Source organism: Ciona robusta, chromosome 3 (assembly GCF_009617815.1).
Source record: "Ciona robusta chromosome 3, ASM961781v2".
NCBI lineage: Eukaryota > Metazoa > Chordata > Ascidiacea > Phlebobranchia > Cionidae > Ciona > Ciona robusta.
In genome coordinates this window covers 79906-96890 of record NC_143237.1, presented here as the reverse complement: position 1 = coordinate 96890, position 16985 = coordinate 79906, and the positions used below count along the sequence as shown (strand labels likewise).

General features: G+C 38.2%; 4 protein-coding genes across 4 annotated transcripts; 2 read left to right on the top strand and 2 right to left on the bottom strand.

Annotated features, from left to right (window-relative positions):
* Positions 1-116: 116 nt before the first annotated feature.
* On the top strand, positions 117-2981 carry LOC149737327 (uncharacterized). Its single transcript, XM_089873913.1, has one exon. The coding sequence runs from the start codon at positions 833-835 to the stop codon at positions 2822-2824; it is 1992 nt and encodes a 663-aa protein (XP_089730039.1). The 5' UTR covers positions 117-832; the 3' UTR covers positions 2825-2981.
* LOC149737326 (vacuolar protein sorting-associated protein 72 homolog) lies at positions 2974-5204 on the top strand. The gene is made up of 6 exons (XM_089873929.1): positions 2974-3114; positions 3426-3714; positions 3831-3949; positions 4125-4197; positions 4537-4669; positions 4815-5204. Exons 1-6 carry the CDS (start codon positions 3001-3003, stop codon positions 5086-5088), a joined length of 1002 nt encoding a protein of 333 aa, XP_089730055.1. The 5' UTR covers positions 2974-3000; the 3' UTR covers positions 5089-5204.
* LOC149737325 (glucose-fructose oxidoreductase domain-containing protein 1-like) lies at positions 5187-7437 on the bottom strand. Its single transcript, XM_089873928.1, has 2 exons — positions 5981-7437; positions 5187-5697 (listed from the first exon to the last, which is right to left on the bottom strand). Exons 1-2 carry the CDS (start codon positions 7097-7099, stop codon positions 5626-5628), a joined length of 1191 nt encoding a protein of 396 aa, XP_089730054.1. The 5' UTR covers positions 7100-7437; the 3' UTR covers positions 5187-5625.
* Positions 7438-7575: 138 nt separating this feature from the next.
* LOC149737324 (myosin-6-like) lies at positions 7576-16344 on the bottom strand. The gene is made up of 37 exons (XM_089873902.1): positions 16132-16344; positions 15961-16067; positions 15737-15880; positions 15519-15675; positions 15300-15327; positions 15132-15228; positions 14960-15052; positions 14829-14892; positions 14657-14755; positions 14484-14587; positions 14278-14416; positions 14063-14181; positions 13853-14002; positions 13616-13786; positions 13371-13544; positions 13183-13315; positions 13006-13111; positions 12769-12942; positions 12555-12678; positions 12356-12492; positions 12026-12281; positions 11720-11962; positions 11485-11661; positions 11032-11412; positions 10824-10961; positions 10508-10742; positions 10298-10446; positions 10063-10229; positions 9822-10005; positions 9578-9743; positions 9219-9459; positions 8955-9147; positions 8569-8898; positions 8331-8501; positions 8056-8256; positions 7851-7991; positions 7576-7678 (listed from the first exon to the last, which is right to left on the bottom strand). The coding sequence occupies exons 1-36, from the start codon at positions 16223-16225 to the stop codon at positions 7851-7853; spliced, it is 5787 nt and encodes a 1928-aa protein (XP_089730028.1). The 5' UTR covers positions 16226-16344; the 3' UTR covers positions 7576-7678.
* Positions 16345-16985: the final 641 nt, after the last annotated feature.

Here is a 16985-nt window from a genome sequence, read left to right as displayed (position 1 = left end):
TATATACTGACTTTGTTTTTTTTTTATAAGTTTATATACGGACTCTGGTTTAAATATACATATATATGTTATACATGGTGGTTTATATACGGAATCCAGTGCAATATACGTGGCGACTACGTGCCCAAAAATCGCAACCATTCCAGCTTGTGTTATTTTGAGGTGAATCCCCTTAAACAGTAATTTTACTTCGGGTGTATTTGTTTGTTTGACGGGGATCAAGGGTGTTTGTTCCCGCGGAAATGTTTTAAATATTTGTGTTAGGCATATACGAATATTGTAGAATAAGAAGCTGATTGTTTGTGTGGCATTTAAACGCTATACGGGTAAGATGATTTTGTTGCAGACTTAATATAGCCACAGGTCTATAATGAATGTGCTGTATGTTGTATGGGTATACTTTACTGAAAAAAAGTATTTAAATATCTGTTTGGATTACATTAATAGGAATATCTAAACGCCAGCAACGGTAAAGAAGGGACATATTATTTTGTTTAAATTTATCATTAAATTTCCTCTTTTAATGTTTCACACTTTAAATATAGACTGCATTGTAGTTCTGATTCATAAAATGTTTATTGTATTAAATAAATATGTTTTACTGTAAAGGAGTTTTAACGACTTGTTTTGTCGCTATATGCTGTTTTTTTTAGTTTAATGCTATAATTGAAAAGACAAATAAAAGTTATTATCGATATAATGTATTTTTTAAATTTCAACACATGAAGTGTCTTAAGTCTCACAGCTAACGTTAAAGTTTTGTGTTGAATTCATGCTGTCTTTGTTTAATTGAAATATTTTATCAACTGTTGTGAGGTCGGAACTTATAACAATGCCCATTATGATGAAGAAGAAAAGGAAGGAATTTCTCACCAAGAGAAGAGGAGTGTTTTGGAAGTCACTTGGGAGGTCGTATACTGGGGGGGATGCAATTCCTTTTGAATGTAAACTTTGTAATTACTTAACGAACACCATGGAAAAGTACATCGTTCATATCAAAGACATGCATTATGTGGATGCGGTTGCCCGGGAAGGAAAAGATAAAGATGGTGAAGACATAACTGAATCAACAACCTGTATTGAAGGTGGGGAGGAATCATTTAATACATGTTTGTGCGATGCTTCAGATGGAAGAAGTGAAGTAAGTTCGTGCGATCTGACGTTGGAACCTCCCGTGGTAGCGAACACTTCACCAAGTTTAAAGTCTCCTGGTTCCATAGACATGACATTAGTTGATGATAACACAACAAGCGTACAAACACTTGGCTCGGCATCCACAGCCAAGTTAGTTGATGTTTCAACCACGAACCACACAGCTGGTTGTCCAACCAATGTTACATCGGGTGACGACAATATATTAAACATCCAAGGTCCTGATGGTGGTCTTGTAATCACAGCACAAACTAGTCCAAATATAAGTGGTGGTAATGCACAAACCACCCAAACGAAGGAATTTATTTCACAAGCAGATATGGATGTTGTGAGTTTGGGAAAGTTAAGTAAGATACAAATTATTCCAACAGCAGAACGCTGCAAACCAAACAAAACAAAAGAGAAATCAAACAAAAGTTCGATTTCCAAACTTGAAACAATCGTTAAAAACCTTCGACAATCAAACAATAACAATGTAGTTGAAGAAGCTGTGAGTTTGAACCCGCAGATTACAGCCACCCACGCATCTAATGCAACAGAAATATCCTATAATAATTCTTACACAAACACAGATCAAGACACAACAGGCGAAATGGAAATTAAAATTGTTTCGGTTGAATCTTGTTCCAGTTCGACTCGGAATCCTTTCCCTCCAACCAACACTAATGCTTCATCCAAGCAAACAGGTCACAACTTCATCCCCCCTTCCTTTGCAAATATGTTAAAAAGTCCTGGTGTTACAATGCCGTCATTGGAGGTTCTTCAGATTGTGGAGAATCGACCCGAGATATGGGGAGTGCTATTCAACAGTTTCTTCAAGTTCCCGTACCCTCCATCGGAGGAAATCACCGTCTTGTCGGATATCACGGACTTGACGTCGCACCAGATCAAATGTTGGTTTGCCAGCGCTCGTATGAAACACGGGATCAGTTGGAGTCCGGATGAAGTCGTTAAGGCGTGGGAGGTGGCACAACAGATGCTCATGATGCAGATGAACCAAAACGCTGCTTGTAATTCCGCAACAAATATTCAACAAAACACTAAGTCAAGTCTGAACATAGCAATGGGTGTTGCACCGACACTGATACCCGATGTAGCTTCCTTTATCACCGTGGAATGTTGGTGTAATATCAACCACAGGGTAACTCCACAACAGCAAGAAGTTTTAAACATTAGTGAAAAGAATTTATCCAAACGACCAACAAATCATGAATTAAAGAAACTTGAACTAAGTACAGGTTTACCCCCATGTGCGATCATGTCGTACTACAAGTTTAAACATTTGAGCAACAATCCAAACAACCCTGAGCCTTCAAGTGGAAAGTTCATCATCCAGAATCCGACTGAAGTAAAACGAAGGTGGTGTCAACAGAAAACACCAGAACAAAAATCTGAATTATTTGAAAGCTTTAAGATTTGTCCGTATTTAAGGGAATCTGAACAGGAGCGTTTGAGTGATGTCACTGGGTTAGTCGTGGAAAAGATTCAAGCTTACTTTCGTAGCATGCGTCGTAATATACGACGACAAATGCGTAAACGAAATATGAATCAAGATATCATTGATATTTACAATGGTCGCAGACATTATCTTGCAGGTCGCAAGAAAAGCAGAGAGGTTCATAAGGAATGGGTCAGTTGCTTGGTTGAAACATTAAGATTAAGTGAAACTTAAAAAGTTGTTGCCATTTCTTAATGCTTGAATTGTTTCAATATATTTATGTAACTTCTTCGCTCAACATTAATTGTGTTGGAATCATTTATATACTCGTTTTGAAAAGTTTTGGGGTGTAAAATTTTATTTATTTCCAACCCTGTTCACCCTTGTTAGATATATAGTGTGTATTTACAATGGCTGCTTCAAGGGAATCTCGTCATAATGCAGGGAACAGGATGTCGAAAGTGCTGGAAGGTGAATTGGATGAAGATGAGTTTTATAAAACAACATATGGAGGGTTTAATGAGGTTAGTTGTTAAAGTTTGGAAAGTAATGTTTCTGCTACAATATAGGCTTAGGATTCATCTGCCATGCGATGACATCATAAAGGTTGGTGGTTAAGTGTCCAAGGAAACACCAGAGTGGTGACACCATTGGGCCTTGAACCCCTAAGGGCGAGCTTATTGTATTCTGTTTTCTTTAACATAAGCTGCGCATGCATTGATGTGGCAACAAAACCAACATTACATCCCATTTTGACAATAAATAAGCAACATTCACCTTCTCATATATTATATCATTGCCCAACTTTTCCACCACCAACAAAATATTGATGCAGGAAGAGGAGGACAACGACTTTAGCTCCGGTGCGGAAGATTCAGCTGACGAAGTGGATTCTGACTTTGATCGATCAGAGCATGATGATGTTGTAAGCGACGAGGGTGAAGATAAACCACGCAAGAAGAAGAAGGGGGGAGTGATGACCAAAGCTTACAAGGAACCCGCTGTGAAGAAGAAGAAGGAAACATCGGAACAAACCGATATAAAGATGGCGAAAGTTTCAGACGATAAAAAAACGGTTGAAACTAAACTTGGTGGAGTTTTGGATAAAGATTTGGATGCCCCAAGTAAGCTGGCATGACATATTTGTTGTATATGTTCAAACTTTCATGTTTATGGATTTGTGTTTATAAAAACTTAGTATTTATAACAGACACTGATTAAACTTCTATTGCAATAAAAGTGAGAAAATCATCAAGAAGAGCCACTGCGGCTAATTCATTACTGACCAGTATTCGACAAAAGGAGAGAGAAATATCGGATAAAAAGAAAAAAGAAAACCCAAGAAAGCAAATGATTGGGGTAGGCTTATAATAGGCATGATTAGTTGTACCGTATTTTGTATGTTGTTGGTTTGGTATGTCTCCTGGCTTAGTAGTTGGGTGCTCACATCATAACCTAATAGTTCCAACCCAGTGGTCACTAATGGGTTGCCTAAATTGTCAAACATTAAAATAATCACCCACACTTTTAATAGATACGTAGATTAACCCAAGAAGAACTATTGGCGGAAGCTGAAAAGACAGAAAGACGGAATCTAAAGTCTCTCGGTAAGCGGAAACTTGTTTATCTCAATTATCTAGTTAGTAGAGGTGCAGGGGGGAAAAAGTTAATGTAAACGTGTGACGTCGAGTCACGGTTATGGCCCGTTGTTTGTTAAATGCAATCAATTAAACGCTGACAAACTTTTGCTGATGTTGCAAAACAGCTGAACCAACTTGATTTATGAGAAGATTATTGGTTGTCAATATTGTATGTTGGGCCTTACGTGTTCAATACACCGGTTAATATTACTTGGTGTGGGCAACTATAATACGCGGGTCTGAGTAACACAAATGCGTCGTGCTCGACTAGGTGCATAGGCCTTTCTACAAAATTGATTCCAATAGAAAATTACCAACGATTGGAAGCAAGCCGGAAGAAAACTATGGTGAAAAAACGAACGTTTAATGTTCCTACCATTAACGTGTATTCAACTGGAATGCCGGTTCTGCATTCAAAGCCGGAGGTCGATGTGGAAAGGTGGGTTGGTTATAACACGGGTAAACCACTACCATGATAAAAAATATGCAGTAATGAGATGAAATATGATTTGTTTATGGGCGACACTTTGTGTAGAAAGTTTATTAGCATAAGTATCGATGTAAACCCAATATTTGCACGGCAGTGTTGATTCCCCGCAACCCAATGAATTCAACAATCAATGCAAAGCCTCGCGTTCGTTTATCATATTTTCACACGACGCAACATTTGATGAACATTTCCGATGGAAGAAACGACGACCGGTGCAAAAACTTCTGTGTCCTGTGACTAAGAAAGTGGCGCGGTACAAAGACCCCCTCACTAAAATACCGTATTATGACGCAGTTGCCTTCAAACAAATACGCGAAGCTTACTCATCAACCATGCAAGAGTTACGCACAAAGGGAGTGGTCAAGTAAAGTTGTTGTTGAATATTATCAAAGCAGTGAACAGCTAGCTTAGACACGGGATGTTTTGGGAAAATTAACGGGCACGCAGTGACAACTTATGGTGGAAATAAATTTGGTTGAATTTATTTTGACAGTGACGAAAATGCATTGTTAGGTCAAAAGTTGACATGAAATAATTTGTTATTTCTAACTACTGTGTAATGAATATATGGCTTAATTATAAACGCAACAACTTATTATAAATATATCAGCACATGATTATTAGAAGATTAAAAATGGGTAAAAACAAACATGAAAGCTTAACTTTACTTTTAAGGTTTTGTTCAAGCTTCGTTAAACCATCAAACGTACATAGTGTAAAATATGGGAATTAAAACTACTGCACCAACTAAAACAAATTGAAGTCAAAATAATTATTGTTTGAAAGTTTGACTGCGAATCAAGGTAACAATATACAGTGGAGTTGGTTGTTGGGACTTCTATAAAAGAAATGCTGGATAAATAGGTTCAGCAAGAAATAAAAGTAAAACAAATAATTGCTACAAGTTAAGAGGAAACTGAGTTGATTGATTGCAGCAAAGTATCTTTGTTCATTGGTTTCTGTTCAATGTGGGCGACCTGGAAAACAAGGTTTTGTTGGTGCTTTGTTTGCATGTTTAACCTAATATATTTAAACTAAGTGCTTTGCAATTAATTTTCCACAAACAATGTGTGAATATACTTTTTTATTAAATCTGGAACATTCTAACAAAGGAAGCTGAAAAAGCATTGGGTGATTTACTTTAGAAAAGTTTTCCTGAAAGTCCAAGAACTAAATTATTTCCAACAACATATTCGACCAGTGTCCCTGCCATGCGAGGATAACAAACCTATAAATTGATAATTCAAAGCAACTTCTCACCTTTTCCCAATCACTGGTTTGCGAAGATCTCCTGATTGATTCAAGAACAGTTTGTACGTAAAGTGCGTCCTCGAACGTTGCTGCTCGATCGAGGATTGTTTTGTTCCAATTCCTTCGGTCGTTTTGGACTTGAAAGGAATTTTTAAGCGAATTAATAAATTCTGATGTTCCTTGGCACAGAGGTACGGGGATCTGTGCCAGTACTTCACTTGGGAATATTGTTTCTAGTCCTTCAGGGGTGTCTTGGCAATCCTTTGTTATTATTTCTTGCACAGCAGCTGAATTTCCGCTCACCCGACTTTGCCGAAGTAGGACGCCATCTTTTACTATTAAACATGCAGAAGTTCCAATGAAAAGAACTTCGTACGAGAATTTTCCGGGGATATTGTTGTTAAGCACGCAAGTACAACACGCACCCTGATCCATCTTCATCTGGAAGGTACAAAAGTCATCGCTTGTAACTTCACGAAACCCAGAAACCTTCGCTGTTTGTTTCTGAAAAGTTGTGACGAATCCGTGAACTTTTACGGCTCTCTGGCCCGAAACAAAGTTCACGATGTCAACAAAATGTCCGCCGAGGTTTGTAAGCACCCCCCCACCCATCTTGCTGTCATGTGACCAGTTATAGTTGATGTTGAGTGACACACCTGAATGCACACGAACCTCAACCACCAACAACTCACCTATATTGCCATCACCAACCTGTTGTTTCATCTCCATGAATGTTGGAAGGAAACGGAGATGATACGTCATAAGGGACATAAGTGATGGATAATATAACGCTGCTTTCAACATCCGCGTTGTGTCATCTTGGTCTAAACCAGCGGGTCTTTCACATAATACATTCTTACCGATACCCAATGTTTTTACTGCGATTTGTGAATGTAGAAATGGCGGGCAGTTTATACAAACCAAATCAACATTCTGGTTGAGTAAAACGTCATCAATACTGCAAGTTGAGAAGGGAATATCCAACAAACTCGCCAACTCTTTTGCTTCATCTTCTGTTCTTCCCCAAAGCGCTTCAATCCTGAATCCCGATGTCTTGAGCAAATGTATCATCAGCTTTGCTGTGATACCGGTCCCAAAAACCCCAACGCCGGGTAATGCGTGCGTCATTGTGACATGTAGATTGACGTTTTTTTGAACCAAATAAGTTTTCAGTATGCTTGCTGTAATAATATAAATTAAATCTAAAATATCAAAATAAAAGTTGAATATTTTGCTGTAACTCAGCAATATCGCTGCTGACTTTTCACCAAAGTAATTTTAGCATATAGTATACAGAGCCGCAGTTAATAGCGGCCATTTTTGATACTTTCTAGTGATGGCAAAACCGTACAACTTATTTATATCAAAGAATACTCTACCGTATTCTTTGTTTATATCAACTGTTACTGTTCACTCTTGTTTTAGAAACTTCAACCGCGAGTTCTTTGGTTTGTTGATTTGGCTGCGATTTACATTCTCGTGTTTTATGAGGTAAGTCTTACGCATTGCTAGATATTATGATATGGTTTGTTAATACTTTGTTAAAAGTCATGTTAGAATAGTTGTTCTAAACTATTACGTTGATGTTAAAGCATGAGCTGGGAGTTTTTGATTTTATTTGCCTCAATTACAAAACAACATACTTATATCACATTGATATAAATATAGATTCGGTGATTGTGTTTCGTTCGTTGAGGGGCGAAATATCTGTAACATAAAACTTGGTATATTACGGGATTTAAAATATCCAGGGTTGATTTTTATAAAAGCAGCGAGTAGATTATTAATGCACTTTAACAAAAAAGTCTGAGAATTTAGTGATGTGGTTAATGTTGCGGTTGAAGCTGAATGCGTGACTGTTTATTATTTCAATGTTTACCTATTTCTCCCCCTTTGTATCACGTGCCTTGGATCTCATCTTGTTAAGTTGCGATTCTGCCATCTCTGCTCGCTCTTCTGCATCGTCCAATTCGTGCTGGAGTTTGCGGTATTTGCTCAAGTTTGTGTTGGCTTGTTCCTCCTATAACGAACAAACATGAAACAAGACATTAAATAGAATCGCATGTCTAATGTCTTCAATTTACCGCTTCCTCGGCTTGTCGCTTGTATGTTTTCACTTTGATCTGGAGTTTATCAACAAGATCCTGGATGCGTGTTAAGTTCTTCTTGTCTTCTTCACCCTGGTACGTCACTTCCTTCAATCGTCGTTCCACTTTTCGTTGGCTTTTCACTGAGTCACCGCTGCGACGCTGCTCCGAGTCAAGTTCGTTCTCAAGTTCACGAATCTGAACCAAGCGAACGTTATGAACTATATTTGTTCACGAGTATACCGCGTATATAACGATGCAGTTAAGCTCACTCTGGTCTCAAGTTTTTGCACTTGTTTCTTGCCTCCCTTGAGTGCGATGTTTTCAGCTTCATCAAGTCGTTGTTGAAGATCTTTAACGGTTTGTTCCATGTTCTTCTTCATTCGCTCCAAGTGAGATGACAGATCTTGCTCTTTCTTCAATTCTTCGGCCATGGTAGCAGCCTATGTCAAGAATAAAAGTTTTAATTTGTTTCCTCATCTTATAAACTACAAGGCGATGTGTACTTACATCAACGATCGCCTTTTTAGCTTTGTCTTCAGCATTCCTTTGTTCTTGAATTGATTCCTCAACCTCTCCTTGCATGGTTTGAAGTTCTCCTTCCAACTTTCGCTTCTGGTTGATAAGAGCAGTGTTTTGTGTGTGGAGTAGGTTAGAACGTTCGCTGCTTTCAAGAAGTTCGGTCTCAGCCAACTTGCGTCCTCTTTCTGCTTGTTCAAGAGCAGATCTGAGCTCCTCTATCTCAGCAGTAAGAAGGTTTCCTCGTCGTTCAATCACAGCTGATTGTTCTTGAAGATCTTCAGCATGACGTTGAGCTTCATCCACTTGCATTTCAAGATCCTGCACAAAATGCGTTGGTCAAATCGATTACATAAAAATTAACGTTGTATCTTTACCTTAACATGGGATTGAATAGACTTGGCTTGTTTTTGCGCTTCAGATGCTTGTCGGTTGGCGTGACCAAGTTGGATTTCTAGATCATTAAGATCTCCCTCCATCTTCTTTTTGATCCTTACAGCTTCTTGTCTGGCCTTACTCTCGGAATCAAGAGTGGTTTGCATTGATTCAATTGATCGCTGTTGGTTGCGGCTATAAGAAGAAAAATATCGTTATAACAGAAAACGCTTTATCTATTTTAGTTTAAACTGTGATTAACTTACCGCTGGTTGTCAACTTCCTCTTCCTTCTCAGCAAGTCGTCGTTCAAATTCTTGTTTGATTTGCGCCAACTCAACCTGGAGACGAAGAACCTTTGATTCTTCACCTTCAATAGCTCCTTCTGCCTCTTCAAGGGCTGACTGCATCTCGTTTCGTTCATGTTCGAGCGTTCGCTTCGCTTTCTCAAGTTCATGAATGCTCTTGCCCCCTTCTCCAAGTTGATCGGTGAGGTCAGCAATTTCCTCTGAATAATTAAACATTGTTAACGTATGAGTAAAACATTGCTTACATATGAGTTAAACATTGTTTACGTGTAAGTTTATTTTAACAGTATCAGTTTTCGAAACAGTTTCGTTGCTAACCTTGCAAGTTCTTGTTTTCCCTCTTTACGGTTTCAAGAGCGTCAAGAGATTCTTCGTAAGCGTTCTTCATTTTGAACAATTCAGTTGAAAGACTTCTGGCTTCCTTTTGCGATTGTTCGAGCTCAACTTGAATCTCTTCTGCTTTTTGTTTATGTTCAGCAAGAATCTAACGAAAATCATATATACGGATGGTTAAATCTATATGTCTCCATGGCTGACAACATTTCGTGTCCAAACCATTCACCTTGTCAAAGTTTCGTTGCTTTTTATCTAAAGCAGCAGCAGCGGAGTTGGATTTTTCCAAATCGATGGTCAAATCTTCAAGTTCGCTCTGCAGTCTGTTCTTGGTCTTATCGAGACTGGATGCTTTGGCTTGCATTGCTTCAACCTGTTCTTCAGCCTCTTGAAGACGAATGGCAAGCTTTTTCCTGGTAATTATCGAATAGATAAGTCTTGCTTCAAGTTATTTTATCATCTCAACTTACTTTGCTTCTTCCAATTCTTCGGTTCGTTGGATCGCATCAGTTTCGTATTTGTTTCTCCATTGAGCAACTTCAGCATTTGCTTTTGATAATGCTCTTTGAAGTTCAGCTTTCGCTTCTTGTTCTTCTTCGTATTGTTCCCGCAAGAGGTCGTTGTCGTGTCGAGAAGCCTGAGAGAAGTTTGACAATGTCAGCATTTTATGAATTTATTTCAAACCAAGATAGGTATAATTATTACCTGAACAGCGTGTGCCAATGCGGCTTTAGCTTTGGTCTCTTCTTCAACAACTCGTTTCAACTCATCAATTTGCTGAGACGAACTGTTTTTACTTCGAGTAAGTTGCGCCATCAAGTGCTCACGTTCCTCAAGTTGTCGACCAAATTCACCTGAACGTTCACTTGTTATAGCAACAAAATCGTAAAATATTAATAGATCTATTAAACCCACCATTCTCAGAGGAGAGACGAGCTTTAGCTGCGTTCAACTCGTTAACTTCCTTGGTAAAGTTATCGTTCTTCATCTTTGTTTCATTTAATTGTTCCTCAAGGTTCCTAGCCATTTTCTCGTAGTTAAGTTTAGCTTTAGTAACGCTCTCCACGTTAGAGGCGAGGTCATCAATCTCCATCTTCATTTCACTCTTTTCTTTCTCAAGCTTTTGTTTCACTCGTTGCAAGTTGTCGATCTTGGGATTGTAAAATAAATCAATAAATATAATTTAACGAGGCATATTTCAACAACACACAACATTACTTAACGAAAATACCTGTTCACTCATTTCAGATGAGGTGTCAGCATTTTTCTTTCTCAAAGTTGAAACGGTAGCTTCATGTCCCAAATTCGATTCTTCAAGTTCACGGCGCAATTTGGCGAATTCGGCCTCACGTCGTTTGTTCAACTCGATCTGTTGAACATTTAAATTATTAAACATTCCAATTTCGCCAATAAACATGACTACTATTGCCAAAACAAACCTGAGCAGCAGTTGCACCTCCAGCTTCTTCAAGTCGTTCGCTCAATTCTTCCAATTCTCGAGAGAGATCAGCTCTTTGCTTCTCAACCTTAGCACGAGCTGCTCTTTCTGCTTCCAATTCCTCTTCGAGCTCTTCAATTCTTGCTTGAAGCTCCTTGATCTTCTTTTGAAGTTGAGACACAAGAGCTTGCTCGTCTTCTAGCTTAGTGGCAAGCTGACTGTACTCGAATTCTTGTTTCTTAAGTTTTTCCTCAAGACGTTGCTTATCATTCTCAAGATCCATAACGGTTTCTTGAGTAAGTCGAAGATCACCCTCCAACTTCCTCTTGGTTCGCTCAAGCTCCATACGAAGTTTCTTTTCTTGTTCAAGAGAAGCTTCCAACTAAAACACGGAGTTTAGTTTTGTTTTATGCTTGTATTATATTATTTTTCTTTTGAATAATTAGTTACTTACATCGTCAACTTGTTGTTCAAGTTTGGCTTTTTGTTTGGTCAAGCTGTTGACTTTGTCCTCTTCTGATTGGAGATCATCAAGAGTTTGTTGATGAGCTTCCTGTAAAGCTTTCTTTTCTTTTTGGAGCTTAGCGATCTGTTCATCTTGTGTTGCCAACTCTTCTTGTAGATTTTTCAGCTTAAGACGCAAATAAGTTGTGAGTGCGTTTTGAAAACCTAATAACAAAAGTTCTTACCTTGTTCTCAGTTGCGTGCTTCTCCTTTTCAACTTTAGCCAAAGTTATCTCAAGATCATCGATATCTTTTTTCAACTCTGAACATTCATCTTCAAGTTTTCTCTTCTTTGATACCAACTCATTATTGAGCTCTTCTTCATCTTCTAATCTTTCAGTCAGTTCTTTGATCTTTCCGTCCAATTCAACCTTGGTCTTGATAAGTTGGTCGCATCGATCCTCACCGTCATCAATTTGATCTTGTTGCTGCAATGTAAACATGATAAACATTCGTTTTATCAAGGTGTGTGCAACTAGATATATGCTTACCGCTTGCAATTGCATAACAAGATCATTCTTTTCTTGAATAAAGGAGACTTGCATCTCTTCCAATTCCTTTCTTCGCTTGGTTTCCTTTTCCAAGTTGACTTTAGTTTCAGCAAACTCTTTCTCCATTTCTTCAAGCTCCTTAGCGGATTCGGCAGTCTTCAGAAGAGGTTTGATCTTAAACATGAGCTTCATCCACTCACAGTTCGCCATTCCGAAGAATGCTCGTAAGTTGGATTGGATGATTCGACATGCTTGTCTGCAGACGGGATGGGTTTGTTAATGGGTATGTTGGTTTATAATTCAATTCATCTGAAACTCGTAACATTTTACCTTCTTTCAATCATCTTTTGATATTCTTTTCTCATAAGCATTCCTCTCATACGAGCTTGGAGAAGTTTGAAGATAGATGCCAACTTGTTGTCTCTCATCTCTTCCAATCTACCAATCATACCAGCTCGGAAGAAAACCTGGATGATTTACGTTGTGATTTTGTTCAGGTATTCCCAAATCGCGGTCGCTCTTCTCTTACCTTAGTATGACCAAGCTTGTACGACTCATGGTCGATGTCAATACTACCAAGTAACTTCTCTGATGCTTTCTTACTATCCATGAATTGACCTTCCGGAGCGGCATTAGGGTTCAAAATTCGGTATCTGTGAACATTATCGTTGGTATATAGAACAAATCAAAGAAAATTAGTACAAACAATATTATTAATAGAGCCAACCCAATGTTGTTTATACCTCTGCTTGAAGTCTCCATACGGAACTCTGTTTGGGAAACCTTTTCTGCAGATACGAATACCTTCCAGTACACCGTTGCAACGAAGCTGGTGAAGTACCAAGTGGGATTCCATCTCTCCCGGACATTTTCGTTCGTTAGGAATAAGACAACGCACGAAATGCGGTGCAGTCGATCTAAAAGTGTAATATATATGTGTGTTAGACCCATATTTTCTGATATGAGACATAAGAACTAACCGTAGATTGGTCATGAGACTGTTAAGTGACTGTCTGTGGAGAGATGAAACAGTCATGAAGGAACCGCCCTTCTTTCTCTTTCCTCCTTTACCACCACCACTTGCAGCTGTAAAATCAATTAATCATCGTTTAATTCTATCGATTGATGTTTTTAATATGATTGGGATGTTAACAAACCTTCCTCTGGGCTTACATATCCTTCCCAGATAGTTTGCATCAGTTTTAATGATGCTTTCTTGTAAAGATCGACGACACTGTTGTTCAGTGGATCCTTGTTCTTTTCTAACCATCCGCAAATGTTGTATGCCACCTGTAATGTGATGTTTTAAATAAACCGACATTATTCAGTTTATAATTTGACTTACGGTGCCAGCATAATGGTAAAGTTCGAAGTGAGCTTCGTATTTTGTCTTCTTAACTGGTTTTCCGAAAGCCTTGCTCTTGCCTAGATGGTTCTGGTATAACTTGTCTTTGAATGTATCATCGGATGCTTTCGGAAACATGCATTCTTCTTCAAGAATTGACATAATTCCAAGGGGCTAAAATTGTTTAAACGAATATAAGTATATTTTTATAGATTATGCTCGGTTTTATTTTGTTTAAAATTCACCTTTTCGATAAGTTCAATGCAAGCAGCCAAGTCCATTCCAAAATCGATGAAAACCCAATCAATTCCTTCTTTCTTGTATTCTTCTTGTTCCAATACGAACATGTGATGATTGAAGAATTGTTGAAGCTTTTCGTTTGTGAAGTTAATACACAGTTGCTCGAAGCTGTTGCTCTGTGTATAGTGTTAGGTTAATAAAACGTTTCAATCCTTTCTTCAAACTCAAAATATTTTACTTACGTCGAAAATTTCAAAACCAGCAATATCCAGCACACCGATAAAGAAACTTCTTGGTAGTTTGGTACTCAGAGTTTGGTTGATAAGTTTGACCAACCAATCAAAGTGACGACCGAACAAACCTTTGCTGAGAGCTCCCATACCATAGCTCACCTGTACGTTGTTTTATTTATTAAAACGCACTTTCGGTTTGACAACTTTTTTGTACTTTACCTGGTTGCAAGATTGCCCCTTGGTAACATATTCGTTTCCGACTTTTACACGAGGGTGGCAAATGTATTTGATAAAGTCGGCAGAGTTCAGACCGAAGAGATAAGCAACTTTGTCGGCATCTGTAGAAAAATGTTTCAAAGTTAAAGGATTCGTTTTTTTCTTTATAGATCAACTTGAAAAAATTAATATTTACAACATATTATGTTTTAAATAACCTTCAGTGCCGTCAGGTTCTGCTTGTTCTTCTCGCTGTTTGTTCTTGAACTTCATATTCTGTTGGTGCATAATACCAGCCATGATTCGGTAAATTCCGGTGATCTCTTCTTGGTTGAAACCGAGTACACGGAAAGCATCCTGCCATGGGTAATCAAAATAAGATCTTTTGCAATATATGAATGTATTTGTTCATGTTTGTACTTACGTCTGTAAGCAACAATTCTGCACCATCATCTAAGTTATCGACGGATACAACGCCCTGAGAAATGGATTTGTAATCGTATGGATCCTTGGTTACCAGCAGTTGATCTGTGGGGCGTTGGAATATGTTATACACGTCATGTAAATACTGGCTGTGTTTTTATATACATTACTTACCGATAAGTTCTGGTTTGGATCCAGAAATGATCTGGTAAAAGATGTGGTAGTTTCTTTCACCCTCTTGTTGGTAGATCACACGAGATTTTTCAAGCAGGTCTGCGTTGTTACAAATGACGTAAGCAACTTTGTATTTTCAGATACGGTAAGATAAACAAAGATATTAACTTACAATGTTCAATATCCCCTGACGCAAGAAGACCAGTGCTGCCGAAGTGAATTCGGATAAACTTTCCCTGGAAGTTAAACATGTTATTAAACACATCATTTTGTGACACCTCCAATATTTAAGTATCTACTTACGAATCGGGAAGAGTTGTCGTTTCTTACAGTCTTAGCGTTACCGAAAGCCTCCATAGCTGGGTTACATTGAACGATTTGATCTTCAAGTGTTCCCTATGAATGTATTTAAATGGGGATATTTAATCTGAAACCCAATATACTTTATCAAATCTATAATTGATTTAAATTTTACCTTTCCGTCATCTTGAGCAGCTCCATAGGCGGCAACCAAAGCGAAATACTGAATAACTTTCTTTGTGTTGACAGTCTTACCTGCACCAGACTCTCCTCTGTAAAACACATCAGTGTTAACATTAAATATTACCTTTATTAACATGTAAGCCAGCGTCAAAATACTTACGTGATCAGCATAGATTGGTTTTCCCGGTCTGAAAATATATTTACGTTTATTATTTGATAGGAAAAAGTTTATAAAGATTCAAACCAATCGGTACTTCTCGTATCAAACGTTGATAAATTAATTAGACATAGCAAGGAATAATATACCAACAAAAAGACAGTTTCACTTTTTTAATAATTTCGTTTCCGTATAAAATTGTTTGGTATAGTCTAAACTTACTCATCAACATCTCGGTGTAAGCGTTATCAGCGATGGAATAAAGATGGGGAGGCATCTCAGTTCGTCGCTTTCCCTTGTAAGCAGCAATCACGTACGGAGCGTATACGGGCAACATCTTGTACGGGTTAACAGTCACGCAGAAGAGACCGGAATACGTCTAATCAAATAATGTCTTGTAAGGCATATGTTTAGGTTATCAAATATATTAGCAGACGTACGTAGATCATGAAAGATTCGTATCGGGATCGAAGATTGTTAAGAACGCTGGCTTCGTTTAGGAAGGTCATGCCGGCCATGTCTTCGCATTTCTCATATCGAGGCGGATTCATCTCCTGTAGGTCGTCTTCTTTCACTGTCATTTCCTGGGAAGTAGGCAATATTTCAAAAGCCCGCAAGGTTTTTTTGTAACATTCTTATCGTATGTCAGAGTTGCGTGCTTTACCTTTCCCTCATCGATTGACTTTATCGTACATTTTCCTTTCTCGGTCTTGATAAGTTCTCCTTTCACATAAGCCTCAGCTTTGTCCGGGAACCAAACATACTTCTTGCCTAAAAGTTTTCATTTACACAGAATGCTCTCTCGAACTAAGACAGACAATCCTAACGAACTTACCGTCCGGTTTCTGAGTTTGGTTTTCAATAATTTTCTCTCGGCTCAACCGGAGGTACTGGGCTGCATCTTGGCATGCTTCGTAATCGAACGACATTTTTGGAGCTGATTAACTTCTGATGACCAAATGTAAAGCTTCGTCTGCTTTAGTTTAGATTTTAATAAATATTATTTTACTCTCGTAGTAATTGACAAACTGTAACATAGCTTTGAAAGCAGGGCGCTTATATACATTGCGTGTTGTCACCTTAGGATGGATAAGCAGCTGCAGAGAGCCGTCAATACTAGCGTGATAATTGCCAACTGTTGTCGCTTCATTTACCGGGGATTCTAGCAATTGCCTATAACCAAAAATATTTCTATATTTCCGCTTGAATTATCGAGTAGCGGCGTTTGCCTAAAAGCTGTTTACAAATAAAAAGATTTACAAATGGATATTAACCACAATTGTAAACCGATGTTAAATTTTGTTTCAATATACATATCAAAACTGCATTGCAATTCAGCATGACAGTAAACTACCAAACTAATTACGCAATCTACATAATTATGTTTTACTTCAAATGATGCCGCGTTAAATTACACACAGTTGATACAATACTCTGAACATCCTGTGTCGCCATGTTATATTGTTTTTTCGCGGTTACTGGAATGTCGCCGCTTTATTTAAAGACCCAAAGCTTCTGGAAAGTTCCAGGAAATGACGTACAGGCGGTATGGATGACGTGTGTTTTGCATAAAACCCCCAATGGCAGACATACGAGTTATTTACATTTCGTTGGCGTAAACCACCGTAACATGCATAGTTAAGTTTTTAATGTTTTGCTTAAATATAGATCTAAGAATATCACACAAAT